The sequence below is a fragment of the Panthera pardus genome, unplaced genomic scaffold, assembly GCF_024362965.1.
Source record: "Panthera pardus isolate Hobbes unplaced genomic scaffold, ASM2436296v1 HiC_scaffold_15, whole genome shotgun sequence".
NCBI lineage: Eukaryota > Metazoa > Chordata > Mammalia > Carnivora > Felidae > Panthera > Panthera pardus.
This window is the reverse complement of record NW_026526710.1, coordinates 75,791,629-75,814,047: the sequence shown is the minus strand read 5'-3', so window position 1 is coordinate 75,814,047 and position 22,419 is coordinate 75,791,629. Positions and strand designations below refer to the sequence as shown.

Genomic DNA, 22,419 nt, shown 5'->3' with positions numbered 1-22,419 from the left:
AACCGACTGAGCCACCCAGGCATCCTGGTCCAAATGCTTTTAAATAACTGGATCAATGTTCTTTTTAGTTAATCTTTTCTGGTTGTGTTTATCTCTGACTGATGGATGGAAGCTCAATTAAGGCCAAAACAGGTTGAGTAGGATACAGACACTTGATGATCTTCCAAGCTTCATATTATAAAAACTTTTCTCTGGTTCATCCCTATGGTTTCCCAGGGAGGCAGGATGTCGGTACATCCTAGCCCCTTTGGCCTTGTTGTTCGTTCTAGGGTAAGTAAGTTACCAAATGGCCAATCCAAGACGATGGTTGATGGTTAGAGGGGTGGATATCCACCTCGAGTTCCGTGGGGAAAGAAAAGGAAGCTGACACTTAAGAGAAACAACAAAGCCAGAGATGGGGAGTGAGCCTAAGCCAATGGAGTCCACGGTCCTAGTTATTCCTCAGGTACTTTTCTAAGCTTGATATGGGATAATTACTTTTTTCTTAAGTTAGACAGAAATGTGTTTCTGTCATTTGCAAAAGAAAAGCAACAGTATTGAATACTTTATTGATTTCTTGCTGATACTGTGATAAATTATTACAAACTGCAAGATCTGAAACACGAATTCACTATGTCACAGTTTCGCTGGTCGGAAGTCCAAGGCAGGTAGGTCTCAGTGGGCTAGAACCAGGGTACCCGTGGGGCTATGCTCCTCTCTGGAGGCTCTAGGGCAGAATCCATTTCCCTGTCTTCTTCAGCTTCTCCATCTACATTCTTTGGCTCGGTCCCCTTTCCTCCATCTTCAAAACCAAAAACATTGCATGTCTCTGCCTTTCCTCCATGTCCCCACCTCCCTCTGACCTCTAATTCCTATTTTAATTTGCTTTCATTAATGACATTGAGCATCTTTTCATATGTTTATTGACCTTTTCTGTTTTCTCCTTTGTGACTTAGCTCTTCAAGTCTTTACCCATTTTTCCATTGGCTTACCATTTTCTTAGATTCTTTCATGAAAGTATTTTGTTTTTGGATATTTCACTTTTAATATCTTTTAAATGTGTTACACTATCATCTCCTGGTTTGAGCCTATGTTTTTATAATCTTTACGATGTATTTTAAAGTACATTTTTTTAAGTAGGCTTCACACCTAGTGGAACCCAGTGAGGGGCTTGAACCCACGACCGTGAGATCAAGACCTCAACTTCGATCAAGAGTCGGATGCTTAACCGATTGAACCACCCCGGTGCCCCTAAAGTACATGTTTTAATGTAGCTGATTTTGTCAGTTGTTTGCCTTAATTATTGCTTTTGTGTATTGTTTAAGAAATCTATCCCTTCCTGAGAGTCATAAAATACTCTGCTGTATTTTCTTGAAAAGCTTACAAAATTTGGTTTTCATATTTTGGTATTTAATCGCTCAGTAATCAATTTTGTTTTCTTTTATATAAGGAAGTTGTCCCAGCACATTATCTTGGGTTGGCATTTCCCTATTGCCCTCTAATGCCAGTTCTATCCCATTTCCATTTTCATACGTGAATGTGCTTTTGAGCTCTATTCTGTACCTTTAATCTGTTTGTCTATCCCCGTGTAAACACCACACTGAATTATTAAAACTTTATCATAAGCTACAATATCTGGTACAGTGGTGCTCTGCAACTTGATCTTTTTCTGCAGGAGGGTGCTGGGTATTTTTGGCCCTTTGCTTATTCATATAAATCTTTCAATGTACTCGTCAAGTTCCACAGAAAACACTGCTGGAATTTGGATTAGAATCACATTACATCCACAGGACAAGTGAGGGAAAACTGATGACTTTTCAACTCAAGGTCTTTCTATTCATGGTACGAAATCTCTCCATTTCTTTTGGTCATCTCTGATGACTTTCTATAGCATTTTTTAAAATATTTATTTATTTTTGAGAGAGAGAGAAAGAGAGAGAGAGAGAGAAAAGAGAGCACGAGCATGGGAGGGGCAGAGAGAGAGGGAAGCAGGCTCCAGACTCTGAGCTGTCAGCACAGAACCTGACACGGGGCTCGAACTCACCGACAGCAATATCATGACCGGAGCCGAAGTCAGATGCTCAACTGACTGAGCCACCCAGGTGCCCCTCTCTAGCATTTCTTAATTTTCATTGTAACAGCCTTACTTATCTCGAATTAATTATTATTACTGAGAACACTATATTTTTTAGTGCAAAATTAACTACATTTCTCATTATTGCTTTTTAGATGCACAAAAATGCAAGTGAGACTTGTCTAATAATGAGTCACCAATTATATGCTGCGTCCAGTATACTATGCCAGGTGTGGTTCCAACCTCTTTACATGCCCAGTAAGTTCTCTCAACAACTCTATGGAGTTGGATCCTGTTCTCATCATCACTTTTCATGTTAGTTCCTGGGTGTTATGCTTGGGACACAGAGGGGCCCTCCGAGGACCTTTGCAGTTTTGAGACCCCATCTGGGCCAGGTTTCAGCTATATGGAACATCAGCTGTATAGAACATTTCCACTTTACTAGAGAGAACTCCCAAGCTAACCCCTGCCCAGAGATTTGAGGCCACTGACCTCTGACCTTGACATCCTGCTTCTGTCCCCTCTGGGGACAGAAGGATCTCAACCTGACCCCTACTCCGCTTTATTTGGAAAGCAAGGAGGTCCGGGTAAAAGTTGGTGAGTCTCCCTAAGTCACCTCCTGGCCCAGTCATAGGGACTGTCAGTGTGGAGACCTTAGAGGACTGCCCGACAGGCCTCCCCTGGCCTGGTACCTGGCCATTTGTTCACTGGTTCGGTTTCATGGGTACCTACATGTGTCAAAACCTATCAACCTGTACATTGTAAATATGTAAAGTTTTTTCTGTGTAAATTGTACCTCAATAAAGATTGCAGATTCTTTTAAATTAGAGGTGGAAATGAGATTAAAACCAAAAGATGCAGGCCTTCTAGTCCCGTGGATTAACTTTCGACCAAGTCTTCTTTGGAAAGTATAGCCCCTAAAATGAATGTGACCTAACAGAGAACGTATTCTAGCTTGATGAATCGTTAAGTAAGAACTATAATATGGATGGTTCATATTACAGTAACTGTGAACTGTGAATCCAAAACAGAAGTCAGGAATAACCAATCATTAAAAAAAAAAAAGGAAGAGAAAATGGCCATCCACAGCTAGTGGTAGTGTAAATGGTAATGAACGGGGGGTTATAAATCCTTACGGCATTCTGGAGACTAATTTGGAAGAAGTCTCAAGATGTGCCCAACTTTTATCTTGACAGTACTTTTTAGGAACATTTCTTTTAAAATATGAGGGATGTGAGCAAATATTTAGTATGTTCACATAAGAGTACGGTATACAACATAAATCATTTCGGTTATCTAAATTGTCTAAAAGCAGATCCAATAGAAGAAAATAGAGCCTTAGAATAGGACACATGAAATTGATGACAAAATTATCTTGAGGAAAGTTTATACCAAGTAAGGGTAGGAACAGCTACCAAAGTATATGATTAACTGGTGCTAACATGTTTCTAAATTTGCATTTGCATACACAGAATAGGGAAGGATATATGTCACTCATCGTGATTTAACAGTGCTGATTTAACAGTGCTGATTATGGGTGACTCCAGTTTTCTTTGGGACTTTTCAACAGCTTCCAAATTGCTACCATAATACAAATTTATTTTCTGAGTCAAAAGAATACTGCAGGGAGGCCCGTTTGTAAGCTAGATGGGCTGGAGACACATGTGAGCACAGGTGATGAACTAGAGGGACTCTGCTCCTGGCAGGTGCTTCCTGCGAAGGTCCCTGCGGGGCAGGGAGAGGCGGGGACGGTGCTTCAGAACGGAGAGGACCACACGGCACAGTCAGAGCTCTGCCTCCAAGCTCAGGCCTGAAGGGTTATGGCAAGAAGATCTGAAGGTGTTGCCTTCGTGAGGGACTGTGTGAGACGTGAGATACGCAGGGCGGTCCGTGAGACGTTGGGGGAGAGACACTTCATCTCGGCTGCTTATCTGAGACTGGCTGGCTGCAGGGTTTCCCCTGTGGTGTTGGTCCCTGGCTGTGTGTGCAGCGGGGCTGGGCCCTGGCATCTCCACGTGGGCCCGGCAGCGAAGGTGGGCAGAGCTTCGAGGTCACTGAAGGACAGGAAAGCGTACGGAGGGCTGGTTTGGGAATCCTTAACACCCACAAACAGCGAGAGCAGACTGAGAGGAGCGGGCCATCCTCCGATAAGCAGATGTGGGCAGAGTCACTGAGGCAGAGGAGCTCCCCGAACCCTCCAGAATAAGCATGGCCTTCTCATCCCCAAATGTCACACACCTGATGCCTCAGTTTTCCCAGTGCCTGGGGAATATTCGGTAAGAACGTTCACACACTTCCCGGGTGCACGCACTTTATTTTGGCATTCAAAGCACCTTACCAATTGGGTCACAAGGAATCTGCGTTAAAGCCAGGTGGGCAGAAGGGAAGAAGTGTGCACACGGGAACCGCCCCTCCTTACGGAGAAGAGAAGCGGCCGCAGAACAAGATGCTGTTGGTGCCGTGGTGCATGATGAAGAAAAGGAAAGGGTGGTCTGCACAAAATCTTGGTTCGATTCTGCAGCACCGGGCATTCCTGACCACGGCCGTGGCCGCGGCCGCCTCTGTGCCCTCCTCATTGACCTCTACGAAGCACTTGTGCGCGACCTTGGACACAGGCACATTCTTCTTTGCTGACATTCCCGAAAAGTCTGCCTTGGCTTCCTCAAACGCATCGGTCATACCTAAACCTCGAAGAAAAGACTCCAAGTCGTAACTCTCTGCCAGCTTCAATCGGGGAAGGAAAACCTGAACTTTTTCCTCAGTCATCTTTTCTGGATTTGTCCAGGCTCTGAACTTCTCGTATGTAAGTGTTTCTTCCACCTGAAATAATGAGGAGTCAAATCTTCAAATGTAAACACAACAGCCTGGTGCCCACGTCCCCACTCAGTTCCCCTCCCCGATGCCAAGAGTTCTGGCCCAAGACAATCGACGGACATTTTCCTCTTGTAAACACACCAAGATTTCCCCTCAAATTCTCATCTTTTTCCCTGTTCTATGGATGTAAGAGGAAAACAGCTAAAACAAAAAAAGAAACACTTGAAACAGGGGAGGTGTGTGGGGTTTTTTTAACTATCCGTACTAAACTCACTTCAAATATTTTTCATTTAGAAAGCTCTCATTACCAATCGATTGTACTCGTGCGATACACACTACTGTGAATGAGAGAGACGGTCGGACAAAAAAGAGACAGAGCTTGGGTCGGAACTCTGACGGGTCAAAGAGGGGGAAACCGGGGACGATCTGAACAGGAAGGGAGACGTGGCTTCTGGGGAAGGGGAGCGCAGAAACGGAGAATTCAACAAGACCGTTGCTTCTGGCATTCGTGTTTGTCTTCTTGCCTACCCTGGGGTTCGTTTCCAAACCTCCAGCCTCATCACTCATTCTGTTTGTCCACGATGAAAAAAGAAACAGAGGAGAAGAGAGCGAGACTGGCTGGCTGCAGGGTTTCCTCTGTGGTGTTGGTCCCTGGCTGTGTGTGCAGCGGGGCTGGGCCCTGGCATCTCCACGTGGGCCTGGCAGCGGAGGTGGGCGGAGCTTGTCCCCCTTCTCTTCACCACCTGGAGCCCAGGTGAGTACCCCTCTCCAGTGATGGCTGTTTGGACATCAGCTCTGTTTCCCAGACTCTCCTAATTTTCTTCTTACGCGGCCACGACAGATCTCATCCGTGACGGACGCCACGGGAATCAGCAAGTGTTAGAAAGGAAGCCTTTCCCCAGCCCCGGAGAGCTAGATAACACGCTCACGACTGGTCCCGCACCTCCTTACAAATTGACTTTCTCCCATCCTGAACTGTGTTCCTTTTCTCTCATGGGAAGACGTCCCTCTCCTCCCGGCCAAGGGAAATTCTTCGCCGGTCCTTGAGACGCTTGCTACTCAAAGTGCGGCCCTTGACCAGCAGCATCGGAGACATCAGGAATCTTGTTAGAAATGCAAAATCTCAGGCCATACCCCCCCTGAGTCAAAATCTGCATTTTAGCAAGATCCCCAGGAGATTCCTATGCACATCAATGTTTGAGAAACACTGCCCAGATCAATCCTCCTCCTTTTCTAGTACTTTTGTTCAGTAATTATTGGGACCTCCGGGGCGCCTGGGTGGCTCAGTCAGTTGAGCATCCGACTCGTGGTTTCGGCTCAGGTCATGATCCCAGGGCTGTGGTATCGAGCTCCGCTCTGGGCTCTGCGCTAAGCCCAGAGTCTGCTCGAGATTCTCTCTCTCTCCCTCTGCCCCTCTCCCCTGCTTGCACTCTCTCTCCCTCTAATAAAAAACATTAATTTAAAAAATTAAAAAAAAATTATGGACACCTCAACCAGCCCCTCCCTTCAGAATAGAGAACAGGGCTCTTCTGGAACTCTCTCTTCTTAGCTTCATCAGAATGTGTCCTCACCAACCATTCCATTCCTAGGTAGATACTCAACAGAAATGCCAACACATGTCCACCCAAGACCTGAGATGATGTTCGGCCACTCCTCATAACCCTACACTGGAAATTCCTCAAAAGCTATCTGGTCGACGGACATAAAGACATGAGCGCCGGCTGCCTGCACGGACCCTCAGGCCCACTGGCAAGGGCTTCCTTACCACGGCGAGATCCGTGTTGTCATCTGGCAGCAGAACGACCAGGCACATCTCCTTCCCCGCGTAGGGCAGCTCCAGGACCTGCATGGGCACCTCGTCCACATAGCCCATTCTAAATTTAGCTTGCTTAAACATCATCTGCACGGTCTTTTTCTCCTAATGAAAATAGGAAACTTAAATCCGACTACTGAAAAAAAGGAGCACAGCTTACCAAAATAAGGGAAATCTAATTTGCAGAACCCCTAGGTACGTATAACAGGATTATGATTTCTGTGCATTATGCTGATAGATGGAAGATCTTCTTTATTACATATTAGTATTGAATACAACACGCTATTGTCCCAGCAGGTCAAATATTACCAGGCGAGAGAGGATAAAATTGGCAAATAGAGAGAGAGAAACATAAAACCCTACGTTATTTTTGGAAGAAGCCGTGTTTTTCTCGTCTGGGAAGATGCATTAGAGGAGCACTCCCAGTGACCTTATAATTAAGAATTATTTATCCAAGTTAAGGGGAGGATTAACTAATATTCAGGTTTGGGGGTTGAAGGATGTGGTTAGAAAAGACGTAGAGGCCACAGAGAGTTATATTTTTATTCTGGAAAGTTGCTCACTTATATAATTGGCTTTATGGCTTTGGTTTTCTTGGAGAGGGACCTTGACAAGAGTTTCAGTGTCCACCTCTTCTAAAGCTCGCATCAAACGTATTCCAGACTTTCAAATCTGTGTGCAATGTGCTATCACCAAGTTGATGCACATCAAGTTTTCAGCTAATTGCTCCTGACAGCCAGACATTATCAGGCTCAAAAGGGAATACGGCCAAAAAAATTTCTTAAGTTAGGCTTTCAGTCTGAAGATCTGATGTCCAGCATGATGGCTGCAGTTAATAATACCGTAGGGAATGCTGGAAATTTGCTAAGAGAGTAGATTTCAGGCGCTCTCATCACAAAAATAATACGGTAACCATGTGAGGAAAGTGTATGTTACTTAGCTTGACTGTGGCACTTCTTTCACTATAATGCGTATATCAAAATCGTCTCACACACCGTAAACATATATGATTTTTCTTTTTAAGAAGGTCCAAAAAAATAACAAAGACAAAATTAGCCTGAACATCTGCTAACACTCTTTTTTTCTTGTGTTCGGAATTATATGGCTCTGACTTATAAGGCAACACACAGGCATAGTTCTCACTGATATTGCAAGAAGGTGTCTATGTAAATAGAGACGGTGATGGTACAATACAAACATAATTCCAAGGGTCAGAAGAAATTTTCTTTCAATCCAAATTAATATGACCCAAGACAGAAGAATCAGTCTGACAAAGGAAGCAAACAAACACAAAACTGTCAATATAAAAATGATTTCAGCTTTTCTCTTTCCCTGTCCAATAAAAGATACAAGGGGGCATGAAATTCATTCAGAAATATACTATGAACTACATTATTTTTTTCCATTCAATCACAATCTTTCCCAGCGCAGTATTTTAAGTCGTAGTACACCTGAAAATATATTTCCCTACCTGGTTGGTTTTAAAGGGCATTCCCCTTGTGAGCTTTCTGTCAAACTGCTCGTTCCACTTTCCTTTGAAATAGATGGCATTCACGAGAACCAGCTTCGTCAGTCGGTCAACTGTCCCAGGAGCCAGTATCTCTGAAATCTTACCTGCAAAGAATACGAGAGAACTTGATTGCTATTTGGGGGAGAGGGGAGGGGAATAAACATTGTTTCCCACAATCCTCTTGACATACGAAGCCTGGCTTGGTTGACAGCCAGGCTGGAATCCTGTCTTCCTGGCCACCTGAGGAACAGGGCGATGCATTGCAGTGCTGTGCACATACACAGGGTATTGCTTGTCCTTAAACAACAATCTTGAAGCAGGCAGGTCAACTATCGTTTTACCCTCACATTATAGATAGAGAAATTCAGGCCAGAGCATTTGCCTGACATTTGTGCCAAGGACCCATAGGTGGCAAGTGGCTGAGCTGAGAAAATAACCCAAGAGTCTTGAGTCTAACGGTAAGCTTCCCAGCCATGGCGCCATAATTTTTCAACCATGCTGCTACTAGCATGTAAAGCCAGATAATTCTTTGTGGTGGGGAGTGTCCTGTGCATTGTAGGATGTTAAGCCAGATAGCATTAACCCAACTGTAACAACCCAAGTATCTTCAGCCCTTGGCAGATGGTACCCAGGGGCTGATTCTGAGAATCACTGCTCTACGCCAACCTTCAAATCTCATTTAGGTGGGGAGAAGCTTCCAAAGGATGAAGGAATACAGACCTGAAAATGGGTGGAAGCAGTCTTCCTGAAGGCATGCATGGGGTAAAGGAATTAAGGGGTGCAATACGGGGGCCCAAACTGAGTTATCCAATGAGACCAGGGACAAAGTGAACCCCAATGCCCCCTCTGGCTCTGGTATTTGGGGGAAACATATTGATGGTCAATGTGACGAAGAGGAAGTGAGTGGTGTAGTGAGAGTAGTATATGGAGAACGTTCCAGCTTCCCCTCGTGACCCATTACTGCTGGATCAACTGGAGAGCAAGAGACCACTGCACATACAACGTAGGAAAATGTGAAACGCTCTGCCCTTCCGACGGTCATTATTTCATTGGCTTCCAGTGTAATCACGGCTGCCGCCTCACATGCACTGGGCACACACCAGAAAGACTGAGCTCTGTACTCAGAGCTCTGCGGGCTCCGTGGGGACTGCACCTCCAGAGTCTGCAGTAAAGTGGGAAAAGGTCGCGCTCTGAAAGCAAACTCAGCCACAGCCACCTCAGCCAGGGAGGGGAGGACTGCAGAAAAAACGAGCTATGCTCACTACCACAGGGAGATCACGTGAAACGTTGCCCTATCTCAGCTGCCACCTACACTGAATGTCACTCTACCCTCAGGGCAAGGCAAGGGTCTCCCCCTCCCCAGAAGGAAGGTTAACGGGGCCCCAAGGAGGAAGCAATTTTCAGAAATTTTCCAGCACAGTCCAGCGGGGAGAAGGTCTGAGATCCTTACACTAGGTTCACGTATTTTTTAGCAATCACCACTTCGTGATCTCATAAACCCAAGAAAACTATCAGAATTGCATTGCTGGCCTGAAAATCTGGCAAACACACACAAGAAGGTCACTGGTTGCGGGGCCCCCAGGGGGAGGGAGAGGCGGGGCAACACCACGGAGGCCACAACCCCGCCAATCTAGGCTCTCTTTCCTGCAAAATGCCAGGTGCACTGCGGTGAAAATCGCTCACCTTCGGTCTTTTCTGTCACCCAGTCGTTTATGCGTCTCCTGCATTCTTCGGTGTCCTCTGCGAAGGACAACTCCTCCAGTTGTGCCTGGTAGAACTTCTCGCAGGACTCCCTAAAGGCCTGCAAACACAGGACACCGCGTTCACCCTGTTCAGCAAAGTGCCCACGAGTGCGAACGCATTTTTTCCTCTTAGCATATTTCCAGCATAAATTCCTGCACGGGCCGTCCTGCATCTTAAGACTCGTTCACGCAGCTGACAAAAATGTGTGGACCACCGGCTCCGCGCCTCACCCTGTGCCAGCTGGCGGACATCAGGGGAAAGACAAGACATCGGACCTGAGGCGGCTCGCAGTCGGCTGGGAGAAACCACATCCACACACAGACGGTTACAAACGCTTCGAGAACACGGATGGCGGTAGGCATGCACAGAACCGCCGTGAGAGTCCCAGTCGGACACTCCAGCTCCACACTGACTTCCTGTTTGATCATCTGTCTGTCTGCCAGGCACTCTAACTTTCTTTGGCTCGTTTTCGTATCACCAGCACCAACCACAATGTCTGAAATTTGTGAATGACTGGGAGGCTCCATGGTGGAACCAGATCATCCTGAAATCTTTGGGTCCTCCCGGACTGGAATAGTCTAGATGTCAGGTCTAGATGTCAGGTCTAGATCACCGTGGGGCTGTGGGGGTAGGGAGGTGGGGATTAGGGACAACAGTGCCAAGGGCTGAGCCTTGAAATGTAAGGTAAGGTCAGCTCAGGAAGAGCCTGTACCCAGTACATGAAAACCCAAAGATAACTCACCTCACAAAAACTTGGTTTCAGATATAATGTGCCTGCAATTGGCTCCCATCCTCCGCCCATCTCCTGTTCTCAAATATTTTAGCTTCTACAGAAGAAAGAAAACGTAGAGAGAAAGAGAAGCCAAGCAACTGAGGAAAGGGGAAGGCGGCTCCCTGTGTCCCCAGTATTCCCCAACGACAATACTCAAAGATCAGGCCAACATTCAACAATGAACACCAACTAGGAGATTCCTGGGATCATCAGTGCTTGTCCTAGAAGACCCAGAATTCTCTCCAATGATACTCAAGTCCAGAGCAGGCAACTTCCGTGGGGTAGCACCCAACAGCAGCCAGGGCAGGGAGGTATTTGAGTCTCACAGAAGAATCCGTGGAACTGCCAGCCAGTAAGATGGCCAGGTTTGCCTAGATCACTTCATTAATCTGCGGTAGCATCAATCTGCATGGTGCGCGGCATAATTTTTTGGACCTCACTTACCGCATTATGGCAGGCTTTTACTGGACTAAGGAACTTGGGAATTATATGCTTCAGAAAATAGGCACCACACGGATTTAAAAACCTGTTTTATGAACCAATTTTCATTTGAGAAAGACTACTCTGTCAGGAATGTGGAAGAACCCGGTAGGACTTGGGAGAGTTCCATAGGGAAGAATTAAAATAATGGTGCAGAAGATACAGTGAGAGTCTGCACCCAGGCAGTGGTGGTGGTGATTCAGAAGAGGGGACAAATGTAAGAGGCCTTGAGAGACCAGGGGACAGCCTAACAACCAGAGGTGAGACTGGGGATAGCTGTGTAGGCACACAAGACAGTGTGGTCACTGAAGAGAGGAGTCAATGGGGAGAAGCAGGTCTGGATGCAGGAGGATGGACATACTGAGTTTGACATCCGGAAGGAATCTATCAAGAACAACTTTAAAATGGACATAGTTCAGAGGCAAACATAAAATTCAAAATTACAATTACAGAAGTACAATTCTGAGCACATTTATAAGGCAAGAGAATTATACTTCATCTCTGTTCTTTCGTAGTTTCTATTTTATTTTCAATTTCTTTAACATCGATGTGCAAGTACAACTTACTGGAAAGAAGTCACACGTCTTCTCTCCAAACAGTCTGTTGGCAGTTCTGAGCACGTACTGAGTGCCAGATTTGTTCACCTCCGTGAGAAGTGCCTGGAAACTTTGGTGAACATCTCCACTTCCGTTCAAACAAAGAGCCTGGTAAGAGAAAACAAGGGCACAAACTTGTAGCACTGCCGCCATCTTGGTCCCCCAAAGAGCAATCTCCACACAAACACCTGCACTGAAAATCACAAAGGATCCTACCTTGAAAGGAGTTTGATTTAATCTCACACAGTCCTTTTTCACCTGGGCACTACTGACTTTTGGGGCCAGATACTTGGTTGCTGTTCTGTGTAAGGTATTTTGCAGCATTTCTGGCCTCTACCCACTAGATGTCAGTAGCACCTCTCATTTAGGACAACCAAGCTGCCCAGACAGTGGTGAAGATCCGCTGGAAGGCAAAATCGGCCCTAGGTGTGACCCACTGCCCTGGTAGATTTCTCCACTTAGAAACGTGGGTGTGATGGGGACCTGGGGGGCTCAGTCAGTTAACCCTCCGACTTTGGCTCCGGTCATGATCTCAAGGTTCGTGAATTCGAGCCCCACGTTGGACTCTATGCTGACAGCCCAGAGCCTGGAGCCTGCTTCGGATTCTGTGTCTCCCTCTCTCTCTGTACCTCCCCTGCTCACGCTCTGTCTCTCTCTCTCAAAAATAAACAAACATGAAAGAAGAAATTTTTTTAATAAAAAAAAAATAAATAAGAAAGGCAGGTATGATAACTCAGGAGGGAATCAGAACAGAACAAATAGATAGCTGGAATGAATCCAGCACGACCCAGGGAATACAAGAATGAGCAGAAATCAACAGAAAATACTTCATCAGCAACTGCACAGAAGTTCTCCAGACCAGACTGTGACTTCCAAGTCAAGTCGTTCCTCTGTCTCCCAAGGGCCCGGGTCCAAAGCCCCCCTCCTCCAGTGAGCACTTCCAGAGGGCGCCCGCGCACCCCTGCTATTAATGGGAAAGCGGTGTGCATTGGCAATGTTCTGGGACACTCACAAGGTTGTCGAAGAAACGTAAGGTACAAAGAGGTTAAAGACTATTCCCCTCAAGTGTTTGCCACTACTTGGTTTGCAGCCCAGATCCCACAGAACCCAGTTCAGACCAATCAGATTCTATATTCCCTCTAAAAACTTCCGGAGGCAGACGTCCATGTTTGTGTTCCATGTTTGTGTTCCTTTCATCTTGCACTTGTGCACACACAATCATACACTTTTAGAAAGAACCCATGTAACAGAAAGTTGATTCACACGGCTACAATTCAATCTGACACAGAACATTAGAAAAAATTTAAAATATAACAAAGTTGAAATCCTCGGACTTCTTGTGGGACAGAATTGTAGCTTATCCTACTTATCAAAGTTTGCTGTAACATATTGATGCCTCTATCCAGTGCAAATGACATAATGACTTGATTTCTCCTGTAAACGCTAAGGGTAGACGGTGGGTCTTAAAAATAATTCCTATTTCTGCCCATGTCTGCTCTCTTTCCCTCACCACGGTGCCCCTCGCCACCGACCAGCCACACTGGTGGTGATCCGCTGTGGTGAGGTATGAAGAAAGCATCAGGAAGCAAAGAAGCAGCCCACCGCTCTTCCTCCGCGACAGGCAGGCATACCTGGGACATCTGGGTGGCAGTGTTTCCTTTGGCCCCCATGAAGACCATGGCCAGGGCAGACGAGATGCTCAGCGGGGAGCAGAACACATTTCGTGAGCTGTCCTCTTTACCCAACATTTTTAATAAGTTGATGGCAAAACTGCCATTGGCTTCACAGAGATCATCCATCAGGAAAGGTCTGCACCAAAAAAAAGCACAACAGGGAGGCACATCAGCCAAGCCCACTGTTAGGTCATCTAGTCACGAGTGCCCGTCAGAGGCCACTGGGTGCGGTCAGCAGAATATCCACGCCCCCACAGCCATCCACATGGAATCTCCCAGCCCTTCGGCATCTTCCATGGCATTAGGGACCTTGCAGATGTGATGAACTGAACCAAGGATCGTGAGATGGGGAGATTTCCTGCATTATCCAGGGGGGCTCGGTGTAACTACAGGGCCTTTACAAGAGGAAGGCAGGAGGTGAGAGCCAGAGAAGGAGATGACACAACAGAAGCAAAGGCCAGAAAGGACACGAGGCCACGGAGCATGGAATGCAGGCAGCCTGTAGGAGCTGCAAGAGGCCAGGAAACAATTCTGCCCTAGAGCCTCCAGGAAAACATGAAGCTCTGCGGACCTATATTGATGTAATTTCTTATGTCTGTCTGTCTGTCTGTCTGTCTGTCTGTTTAGAGCGTGAAAGCACAAGCCAGGAGGGGCACAGAGAGGGAGAGAGACTCCCAAGCAGGCTCCACGCTGTCAGCAAAGAGCCCAACGCGGGCCCCATCTCACCAACCCGTGAAATCATGACCTGAGCCGAAATCAGGACTCAGACACTTAACCGACTGAGTCACCCAGGCGGCCCTCTGTAGGCCTATTATGGACTTGTGACCTCTAGAGCTGTAAAATAATAAATTTTACTGTGTTCAGGCAGTAAATTTAGGGTAAGGCGTTACAGTATTAATAAGAAACTAATACCCTGGTTTATTCACAAAGCAGCCAGTCGCAGGGCTGGAGGATGAATGCCACCCTCAGCAACAGGACCACTGCAGGGGCTCAGAGTCCCTTCGGGACCTGACGACTCCCTCCCTTCGTGTCACAAAGGCCAATGCGTCTCAGTGCCAGGTTCTCAGGTTTTACGGGAATCTCTTAATCCCCACAACAATACATGAGGTCACCACAGTTGACCCACCCTAGAGACAGGGAGCCTGGGCGAGGACCATGAGCCTCTTCCAGATCCCACAGACGGTCATCAAGGAATCTGGGTCGGAACCTGCGATCTCAACCCAGAGCCTGAATTCATCATTACACAAACCCCTCACTGCTTGCAAGTTCTCCCTCAGTTTGGCCTCTCTATATAATCTATAAACAGTGTTCTGTTATAAATAAGTCTTGGTAGGAGCCTGGGGGGCTCAGTCAGTGAAGCCTTTGACTCTGGATTTCGGCTCAGGTCACGATCTCACAGTTTGTGAGTTCAAGCCCCGTGCAGGGCTTTGCGCTGACAGCATGGAGCCCTACTGGGATTCTCTCCCTCTCTCGCTGCCTCTCCCTCTCTCTCTCTCTCTCCATCAGAATACATTTTAAAAAATAAAAATAAATAAATCTTTGTAAATAAATACATTTCTGTCACCATGTTGTGTGAAATCAACTGGATGGATTTCTTTCTATTTTTTTTTTAACGTTTATTTATTTTTGAGAGACAGAGAGAGACAGAGTGTGAGCAGGGGAGGGGCAGAGAGAAAGACACAGAATCTGAAGAGGCTCCAGGCTCTGAGCCGTCAGCACAGAGCCCGATGCGGGGCTTGAACTCACGGACCGTGAGATCATGACCTGAGCCAAAGTCGGACACAACCGACTGAGCCACCCAGGTGCCCCCTTTTTTTTAATTAAAAAAAAATTTTTTTTACATTTATTTATTTTTTAGAGACAGATAGAGACAGAGCATGAGGAGGGAGGGGCAGAGAGAGAGGGAGACAGAATCAGAAGCAGGCTCCAGGCTCCGAGCTGTCAGCACAGAGCCTGATGCGGGGCTCGAACTCAAGGACCGTGAGATCATGACCTGAGCCAAAGTCGGACACAACCGACTGAGCCACCCAGGTGCCCCCTTTTTTTTAATTAAAAAAAATTTTTTTTTACATTTATTTATTTTTTAGAGACAGATAGAGACAGAGCATGAGGAGGGAGGGGCAGAGAGAGAGGGAGACACAGAATCAGAAGCAGGCTCCAGGCTCCGAGCTGTCAGCACAGAGCCTGATGCGGGGCTCGAACTCAAGGACCGTGAGATCATGACCTGAGCCAAAGTCGGACACAACCGACTGAGCCACCCAGGTGCCCCCTTTTTTTTAATTAAAAAAAATTTTTTTTTACATTTATTTATTTTTTAGAGACAGAGACAGAGCATGAGGAGGGAGGGGCAGAGAGAGAGGGAGACACAGAATCAGAAGCAGGCTCCAGGCTCCGAGCTGTCAGCACAGAGCCTGATGCGGGGCTCGAACTCAAGGACCGTGAGATCATGACCTGAGCCAAAGTCGGACACAACCGACTGAGCCACCCAGGTGCCCCCTTTTTTTTAATTAAAAAAAATTTTTTTTTACATTTATTTATTTTTTAGAGACAGAGACAGAGCATGAGGAGGGAGGGGCAGAGAGAGAGGGAGACACAGAATCAGAAGCAGGCTCCAGGCTCCGAGCTGTCAGCACAGAGCCTGATGCGGGGCTCGAACCCACAAACTGTGAGATCATGACCTGATCTGAAGTCGGATGCTTAACCAACTGAGCCACCCAGGTGCCCCCCTTTTTTTAAAATTTTTTTTAACGTTTATTTATTTTTGAGACAGAGAGAGACAGAGTGTGAGCAGGGGAGGGGCAGAGAGAGAAAGAGAGAGAGAGAAAGACACAGATCAACTGGATGGATTTCAACACATTTTAAAGGTGGGTTTAGGATGATCTGACCTAAAATAGGAGCTCCTGGGAAGACAGAAAATTCACTTTGAATCAGGAAGACTCCAAAAGACACACTATTTTCCATGGACCATATCTGGTTTGAAATTGGGGGGAGTGGCAAGCACCCAGCAACAGAGCCCATAAGCAGGGAAACAAAATATGAATGTAAATCTCAAGTCATTGGGTGAACACTCTGAGTCAGAGGCACCAAATCTGAGTCCAACCTGACCAAGCCAGCCTTGACCTTCATCTCAGCTTATTCCTTCCTGCCTTCCTGACCTCTCTCCCTTTCCTTAGAGCATTTACTTTAAACAATGTGTCACTGTAAATTGTTTCCCTGCTCTGTTGAGATAAAAATACAGTAAAACCTTGGATTGGGAGGAACTTGTTCTGCGAGTGTTCTGCAAGATGAGCAAACATTTCCAGTACATTTCAACTCGATAAATGAGTGATGTCTTGCAATTCGAGTAGTACGTGATGCTGAATGTCACATGATCACACTGAGCCAATGGTTCCTCTCTCTCTGTCTCTCTGCGGGATTGTGGGTGATCATCTCCCATGCTCAGGCAACGGCATTTGGCAGAAATCAGTGATTTTTCAGAACGTTGGGAGGTGCCCACAACAGGCACTAGTATATTTTTTGTCACTTCAAAGCACCCACGGACAGTCCTTTGCTTTTCCATACAAGCTTTAGGAATGCTTTCCTTCATTCTAGGTCAGGCTGCCTGCAGATACAGACCCGTTCCTCTGCTGCCTTATTGCCAGTTACGTTAAATACAGTATATGGCAAGAGTTTATTGAAAGTCATCCTACGCAATAACCCTCCTTTCTCTTGCTTTCCTCACACCAGCCATGTAGGTTTTCAAAGGTAAGTGCAGGTTAATTTGTTCATCTTTCTTTCTATTTTCTATTCTCTTTATGGTTTAATATTATATTACAGCATTATAATAATTTTTATATGAATATTTTTGGGTTGTGCAATGAATCATCTGACTTTCCGTTATTTCTCCTGAGGAAATTCACTTTGATATACAAACGCTTTGGATTCCATGCATGTTTCCAGAATGAATTATGCTCACAAACCAAGGTTTTATTGTATTTTTTAAAAGCCTCTTTCCTGTTTTAAACCCAAGACAGTCAGTCTTTCTCAATCCCTAGAAGGCATTCCTTTAAAAATGGAATTATCAAGGGGCTCCTGGGTGGCTCAGTTGGTTAAGTGTCCGACTTCAGTTCAGATCATAATCTCACAGTTCATGAGTTCGAGCCCCATGTCAGGCACTGTGCTGACTGCTCAGAACCTGGAGCCTGCTTTGGATTCTGTGTCTCCCTCTTTGTCTGCCCTTCCCCTGTTCATTCTCTCTTCTCTCTCTCTCTCTCAAAAATAAATAAATATTTAAAAAATGGAATTAGCAGGGTGCCTGGGTAGCTCAGTTGGTTAGGCATCCAACTCTTGATTTCAGCTCAGGTCATGATCTCACAATTTCGTGAGTTCCAACCCTGCATGAGGCTCTGTGCTGACAGTGCAGAGCCTGCTTGGGATTCCCTCTCTCTCTCTCTCTCTCTCTCTCTCTCTCAAAATAATTAAATAAATTAAAAAAAAAAGAAAGACATTTTTAAAACATCAACCAAGAGAATACAATAATAACACAGCTTGCACGGCAGTATGCTATACTTAACAGGTCATTAGAGGACAGAAGTGAAAGCTTCCTTCCTCTGGAAGCCTCTCCAGACCCTTCAGCTGCACAGTTTGAACCCCAGGGCTGCAGACTTGGGGAAACCAACGTGTCTGCAGCAGGCGAGTCCCACAACAGATCAGGGCCCAGCCTCCCTGCAGGCCACTCCCGGCCCTACATTCCCTCACCTCAAATTTGAGGACTTTTCAGAAAATAAACAGCTAGAAGCCAAAGGGATAGGCGACCTTCACAGCACTGGGCCGCCAGAGAAGGTGGCACTGAAGAGACGCAAAGGAGGAGAGCCTTTGGTAAACAGGAATGTGGATGTGATCCTACCTGAGCATAAGTGTAGGCTGGTGAGTGTGAGTGCGGGTGTGTGTGTGTGTGCGTGCGTGTGTGTGCGTGCGTGTGTGTGGTCCGGCCTGAACAGGCAAAGGAGTGAACTGGGATATCACAGCAATCCCAACTTTATGTTTTAACTGCACTTAATGGCAAATGCCTGCTTCTGGTTTCTTGCACCTTTCCTCTTCCTTCACTTGCACGCCATCAGGTGCTGGTCACTAGCAGAGTATTCACCATCAGTGTCTGCCCCACGGCAATGACTCACTGGGTGCACACTCACCGCAAAAGCACCTCCGGGGCGGGTCCCAGGTCACAGCGGTGAAGAGGCAGGAGCTGGAACAGGAGAACCGAATGATTCTTTCCCCCCGCTGGCTCTCGGTGCCCCAACCTCAGGTGTCTATTAAGCCTTTGAGAGGGCTGGACGTCAACCAAAGTGGAACCTGCCCAATAAACATGAAAAGGACTGAATTTCAATACAACATGCAACGACACCTCTGGGTACCAGTGCCACCACGGAGTTCAGTGTTGTGTCACAAAAACACAACAATGTGGAAAGATTTCCAGGCTGTAACATAAGTCGGCATTAAGCTAGTTTTTCTTTGATGAACAGGGTCAGGGCAATTAAAGACTGTCCTCAAGGCTCACAGTAAGAGTAGCAGATTGGGCAGCAAGTACGAGGCGTCGCTCTCCCCGCCCCCCCCCCCGCCCGGAGGGACCCTGAATGCCTGTGATCCCCTCGCTCTCTCCACCTCCCCACAGACACGTCCAAAAGTGGATTGAGCCAAACAGCATTTATGCAGAACTTTCCTTATGTGGTTTAGAGAGGAGAACGAGCAGTAGATGCCATAATTCCTGACTGGGAGCTCCCACCCTAGAGACACACACACACACACACACACACACACAGAAACGTGTGGTCTCAAGCCAACTGTGTGCTCTGAAACCAGATATTTTACAAAGTGTAAGGAAGCCCACGGAGAAGCGGAATGAATTCTCTTTAGAAGCTCAGGAGAAGGTGCAGAGTAGCTGGCTCTAAGGGGCTGGGCAGGGGTCTCTGTGAGGCGGTGACCGCTGAGGCCGCAGCCGGGGGTGGGGCTGGCTGGGGGAAAGACGGCAGCAGGTGCACGGTTCGTGCACGTGGGGCCCAGGGAGGGGGGTCTTGGGTGACAGGCAAGGTGTGCTGAGACAAGAAGTTTGCACTGGAAAAGCCAGGTATGGTATTTAAACGAATGTCGTACAGGCGTGCCCTGGGTTTTAGGAAACTGCAGTGGCCCGCCGCTGAGCCTGGGGAAGCCGCCCACCCACCCCGGCCACAGACCAGCCGCTGCCAACCACCGAGGAAACACGAGCCCCAGAGAGCGGAAGGTGGCATTGCCGGGCTGGGTGACTCATCATACGAGGGACAGGGAGCAGGAAGGGTCAGGGCCTACGCCCAGGCTGGTTAGAAACAAGAGCACAGGCCCCACGTGGAGTTGCTTATGCTCAGCCCCAGATCCAGAGACTTAACCTAATTACATTCTGGCTCTCCCAGAATCGGAATCTTAAACCAGTCAGTCGGGAGCTGCCTGACCAGCTCCAGCGAGGTCATCGACCTGACAGACCCCTGCCATCCCCTAGGGGAAAGGGGCTTTTGCGATACGTCTTCCCCGTGTAACTTCCTCGTTCCCAATCCCTTCTGCTTATAAATCTTTGCTTTTGCACAGCTCCTCAGAGCTCCTTTCCGCCTGCTAGATTGGATGCTGCCCCATCCAAATTAATCTTGCTCAAATACACTTTTTTTTTTTTTTAGAAAATGCTTATTTACTTATTTTGAGAGAGAGAGAGAGAGAGAGAGAGAGAGGGTGCACGCACATACTGGAGCAGGGGAGGGGCAGAGAGAGAGGGAGAGAGAATCCCAAGCATGTTCCACAATGTCAGCGTAGAGCCGGACATGGGGCTTGAACACACGACACGAGATCACGACTTGAACCGAAATCAAGAGTGGGACCTTCAACCGTCTGAGCCACCCAGGCACCCCTAAACGTAACTTTTTAATACGTCTCAGTTTATCTTTTAACAGACTTGCAGCTAATTTACGCTTAGGGTGAACCACGAACCATCGGAAATTTGTATGAGGAGCCAGATGGAATGAAAAAGGCGATCCATCCCGAGTCGGATGTGTGGAACGCACCATACTGAAGACGGGCACACGTCCCAGAGCGAGAGATTGGAGCCATCAGCGCTCAGACCGCCCAAGATTCTAGGCGAATGGGAAGAAATTACTTAGAACATACAGAGAAGGCATAGGAGAAGAAACTCACCCAGTTTTTAAGAATTGCCAGCGTTTGCAGGTAGAAAAAGGAGTCAGACAGGAGGACGACAACAGTCAGGGATGCCCTGGGAGACCTGGGAGGGTGCGACTGGGGGGCCCAGGGAAACAGGACAGGAAGGCAGCACAGGGGGAGGGAGGCAAGGAGTGGGAAGGGCAGCTGGGGAGCACCTGGGAAGTGGGGAGTCCATTAAATTAAGTACTGTGGCTGCAGATGAGGTGGAAACAGGCAAGGAAGCATTTTCTCAAGTTGAGGAAAAGCAGCCAAAGAACAGATGAAAGATGTGAAAGGGGGCGCCTGGGTGGTTCAGTTGGCTGAGCCTCAGACTTCAGCTCAGGTCATGATCTCACAGGTCCCTAGGTTCCAAGCCCGCAGTTGGGCTCTGTGCTGACAGCTGGGGTCCTGGAGCCTACTGGAACTGTGTCTCCCCCTGTCTCCTCTGCCTCTCTCTCTCTCAAAAATAAATAAACATTTAAAAAATTTTTAATAGAAAAAGAAAGATGTGGAAGAAAGAAAGACAAAGAATATGGAAGAAAAACAGATAACAAGAAAGACAAAGACTACGGCAGAAAACCAGAAAACAAGAAGGAAGGAGGGAAGCCCGGCAGGAGCGAGGAGGCAGAGAGGAGGCGGGAGGGACCGCGGAGCCCGCAGGCATTCCCCCGGGAGGTGGCGCTGACCCAGCACCTCCCCGGAGCTGGCCCCAGGCTCCATGAAACTCCAGGCCCGGCTGCCCCGGGCGCCCGGGTGTCCCTGCTGCACCCCTGCGGCGGTTCCCACGCACCCTCGCAGGGGCTCCCGCCTCGCCTTCTCCCGCAACAGCACCCCAAGCTTGGGGCACCGGCCTCCCCCTCCTGCTGGCAAATCGCGGCGCGGTGGCGTCAGCCGGCCCGGAGTCACTCCCACCCCGGGGACCCCCTCCTACCCCGGGCGCGTCTGCGCGCCGCGCTCCCGCGCTGGTGCCACCGCCCGCCTCGCCGACGCTCACCTTAGCGCCCCACGCGGCGACCCCGCGGCCGTCCGGTGCGATCGGGCCGCGCCGGCAGCGCCCCCTCCCCCGTCCTCTCCTCCCCCTTCTCCTGCCCGCCCGCCTCCCTCCCTCCCCGCCCGGGTCCCGCGCCGGGACCCCCGCCGGGGGGGGCGGGGGGGGGGGACCGGAGCCCCGCACGCGCCTCCCAGCCCCGGTACCTGGGCCGTTCCTGCTCCTGCTGCGGCTGCTCCTCTGGCCGGCTGCGCGCTTCCCGGCCGCTGAGATCTCGGGCGAGGCTTCCGGCGGGTGACTCAGAGCCGACCCGGATTGCAGGGCTCCGCGTGTTGTCCGCGGGAGGAGCCCCAGCCTCCCCCGCGGTCCTCGGGCCCGGGCCGGAGCGCACTTGGCCTCGCGGGGGAGGCTGGCGCCGGGGCTGGTGAAGGTGTTTGCAGAACGCGTCCTCCATTGAGTCTCGGTTCGTTCGCCTGGGTTGGTTGGCGCAGTATTCGTGGTGTGTGTGTGTGTGTGTGTGTGTGTGTGTGTGTGTGTGTGTGTTCGCGCGCGCGCCCAAGAGCAGTTTCAAATTTGGGACGTCGCCTTGGAAATTGACTAAAAGCAAGACCAGAGGTTAAAGGTTCTTAAAGCCGGTGGTTTCCAAACCTTTTCGGTAGGACACCCATCAAGAGAGTTTTTGAGCGTGCGTCTCTGCTATCCATATGAAGTCATATGTGCCAATGTGCTAAACAGTAACATAAACGCTATAGAACATAAAAATTTCAAAAACTAAAAAAAGAA

General features: G+C 48.2%; 1 protein-coding gene across 4 annotated transcripts; it reads right to left on the bottom strand.

Annotated features, from left to right (window-relative positions):
* Positions 1–529: 529 nt before the first annotated feature.
* Positions 530–22,145, bottom strand: LOC109275607 (serpin B8-like). Of its 4 annotated transcripts, none has more exons than XM_053902819.1 (8): positions 21,843–21,950; positions 18,626–18,785; positions 13,413–13,590; positions 11,752–11,889; positions 9,874–9,991; positions 8,152–8,294; positions 6,633–6,785; positions 530–4,873 (listed from the first exon to the last, which is right to left on the bottom strand). In XM_053902819.1, exons 3-8 carry the CDS (start codon positions 13,578–13,580, stop codon positions 4,469–4,471), a joined length of 1,125 nt encoding a protein of 374 aa, XP_053758794.1. In that variant the 5' UTR covers positions 13,581–13,590; positions 18,626–18,785; positions 21,843–21,950; the 3' UTR covers positions 530–4,468. The 4 variants fall into 4 exon arrangements, with proteins under 4 accessions (XP_053758794.1, XP_053758795.1, XP_053758793.1 ...); XM_053902820.1 differs by having other exon boundaries at positions 18,626–18,678; positions 21,843–21,944; XM_053902818.1 differs by lacking the exon at positions 18,626–18,785 and having other exon boundaries at positions 21,843–22,145.
* Between the last annotated feature and the right edge of the window lie 274 nt (positions 22,146–22,419).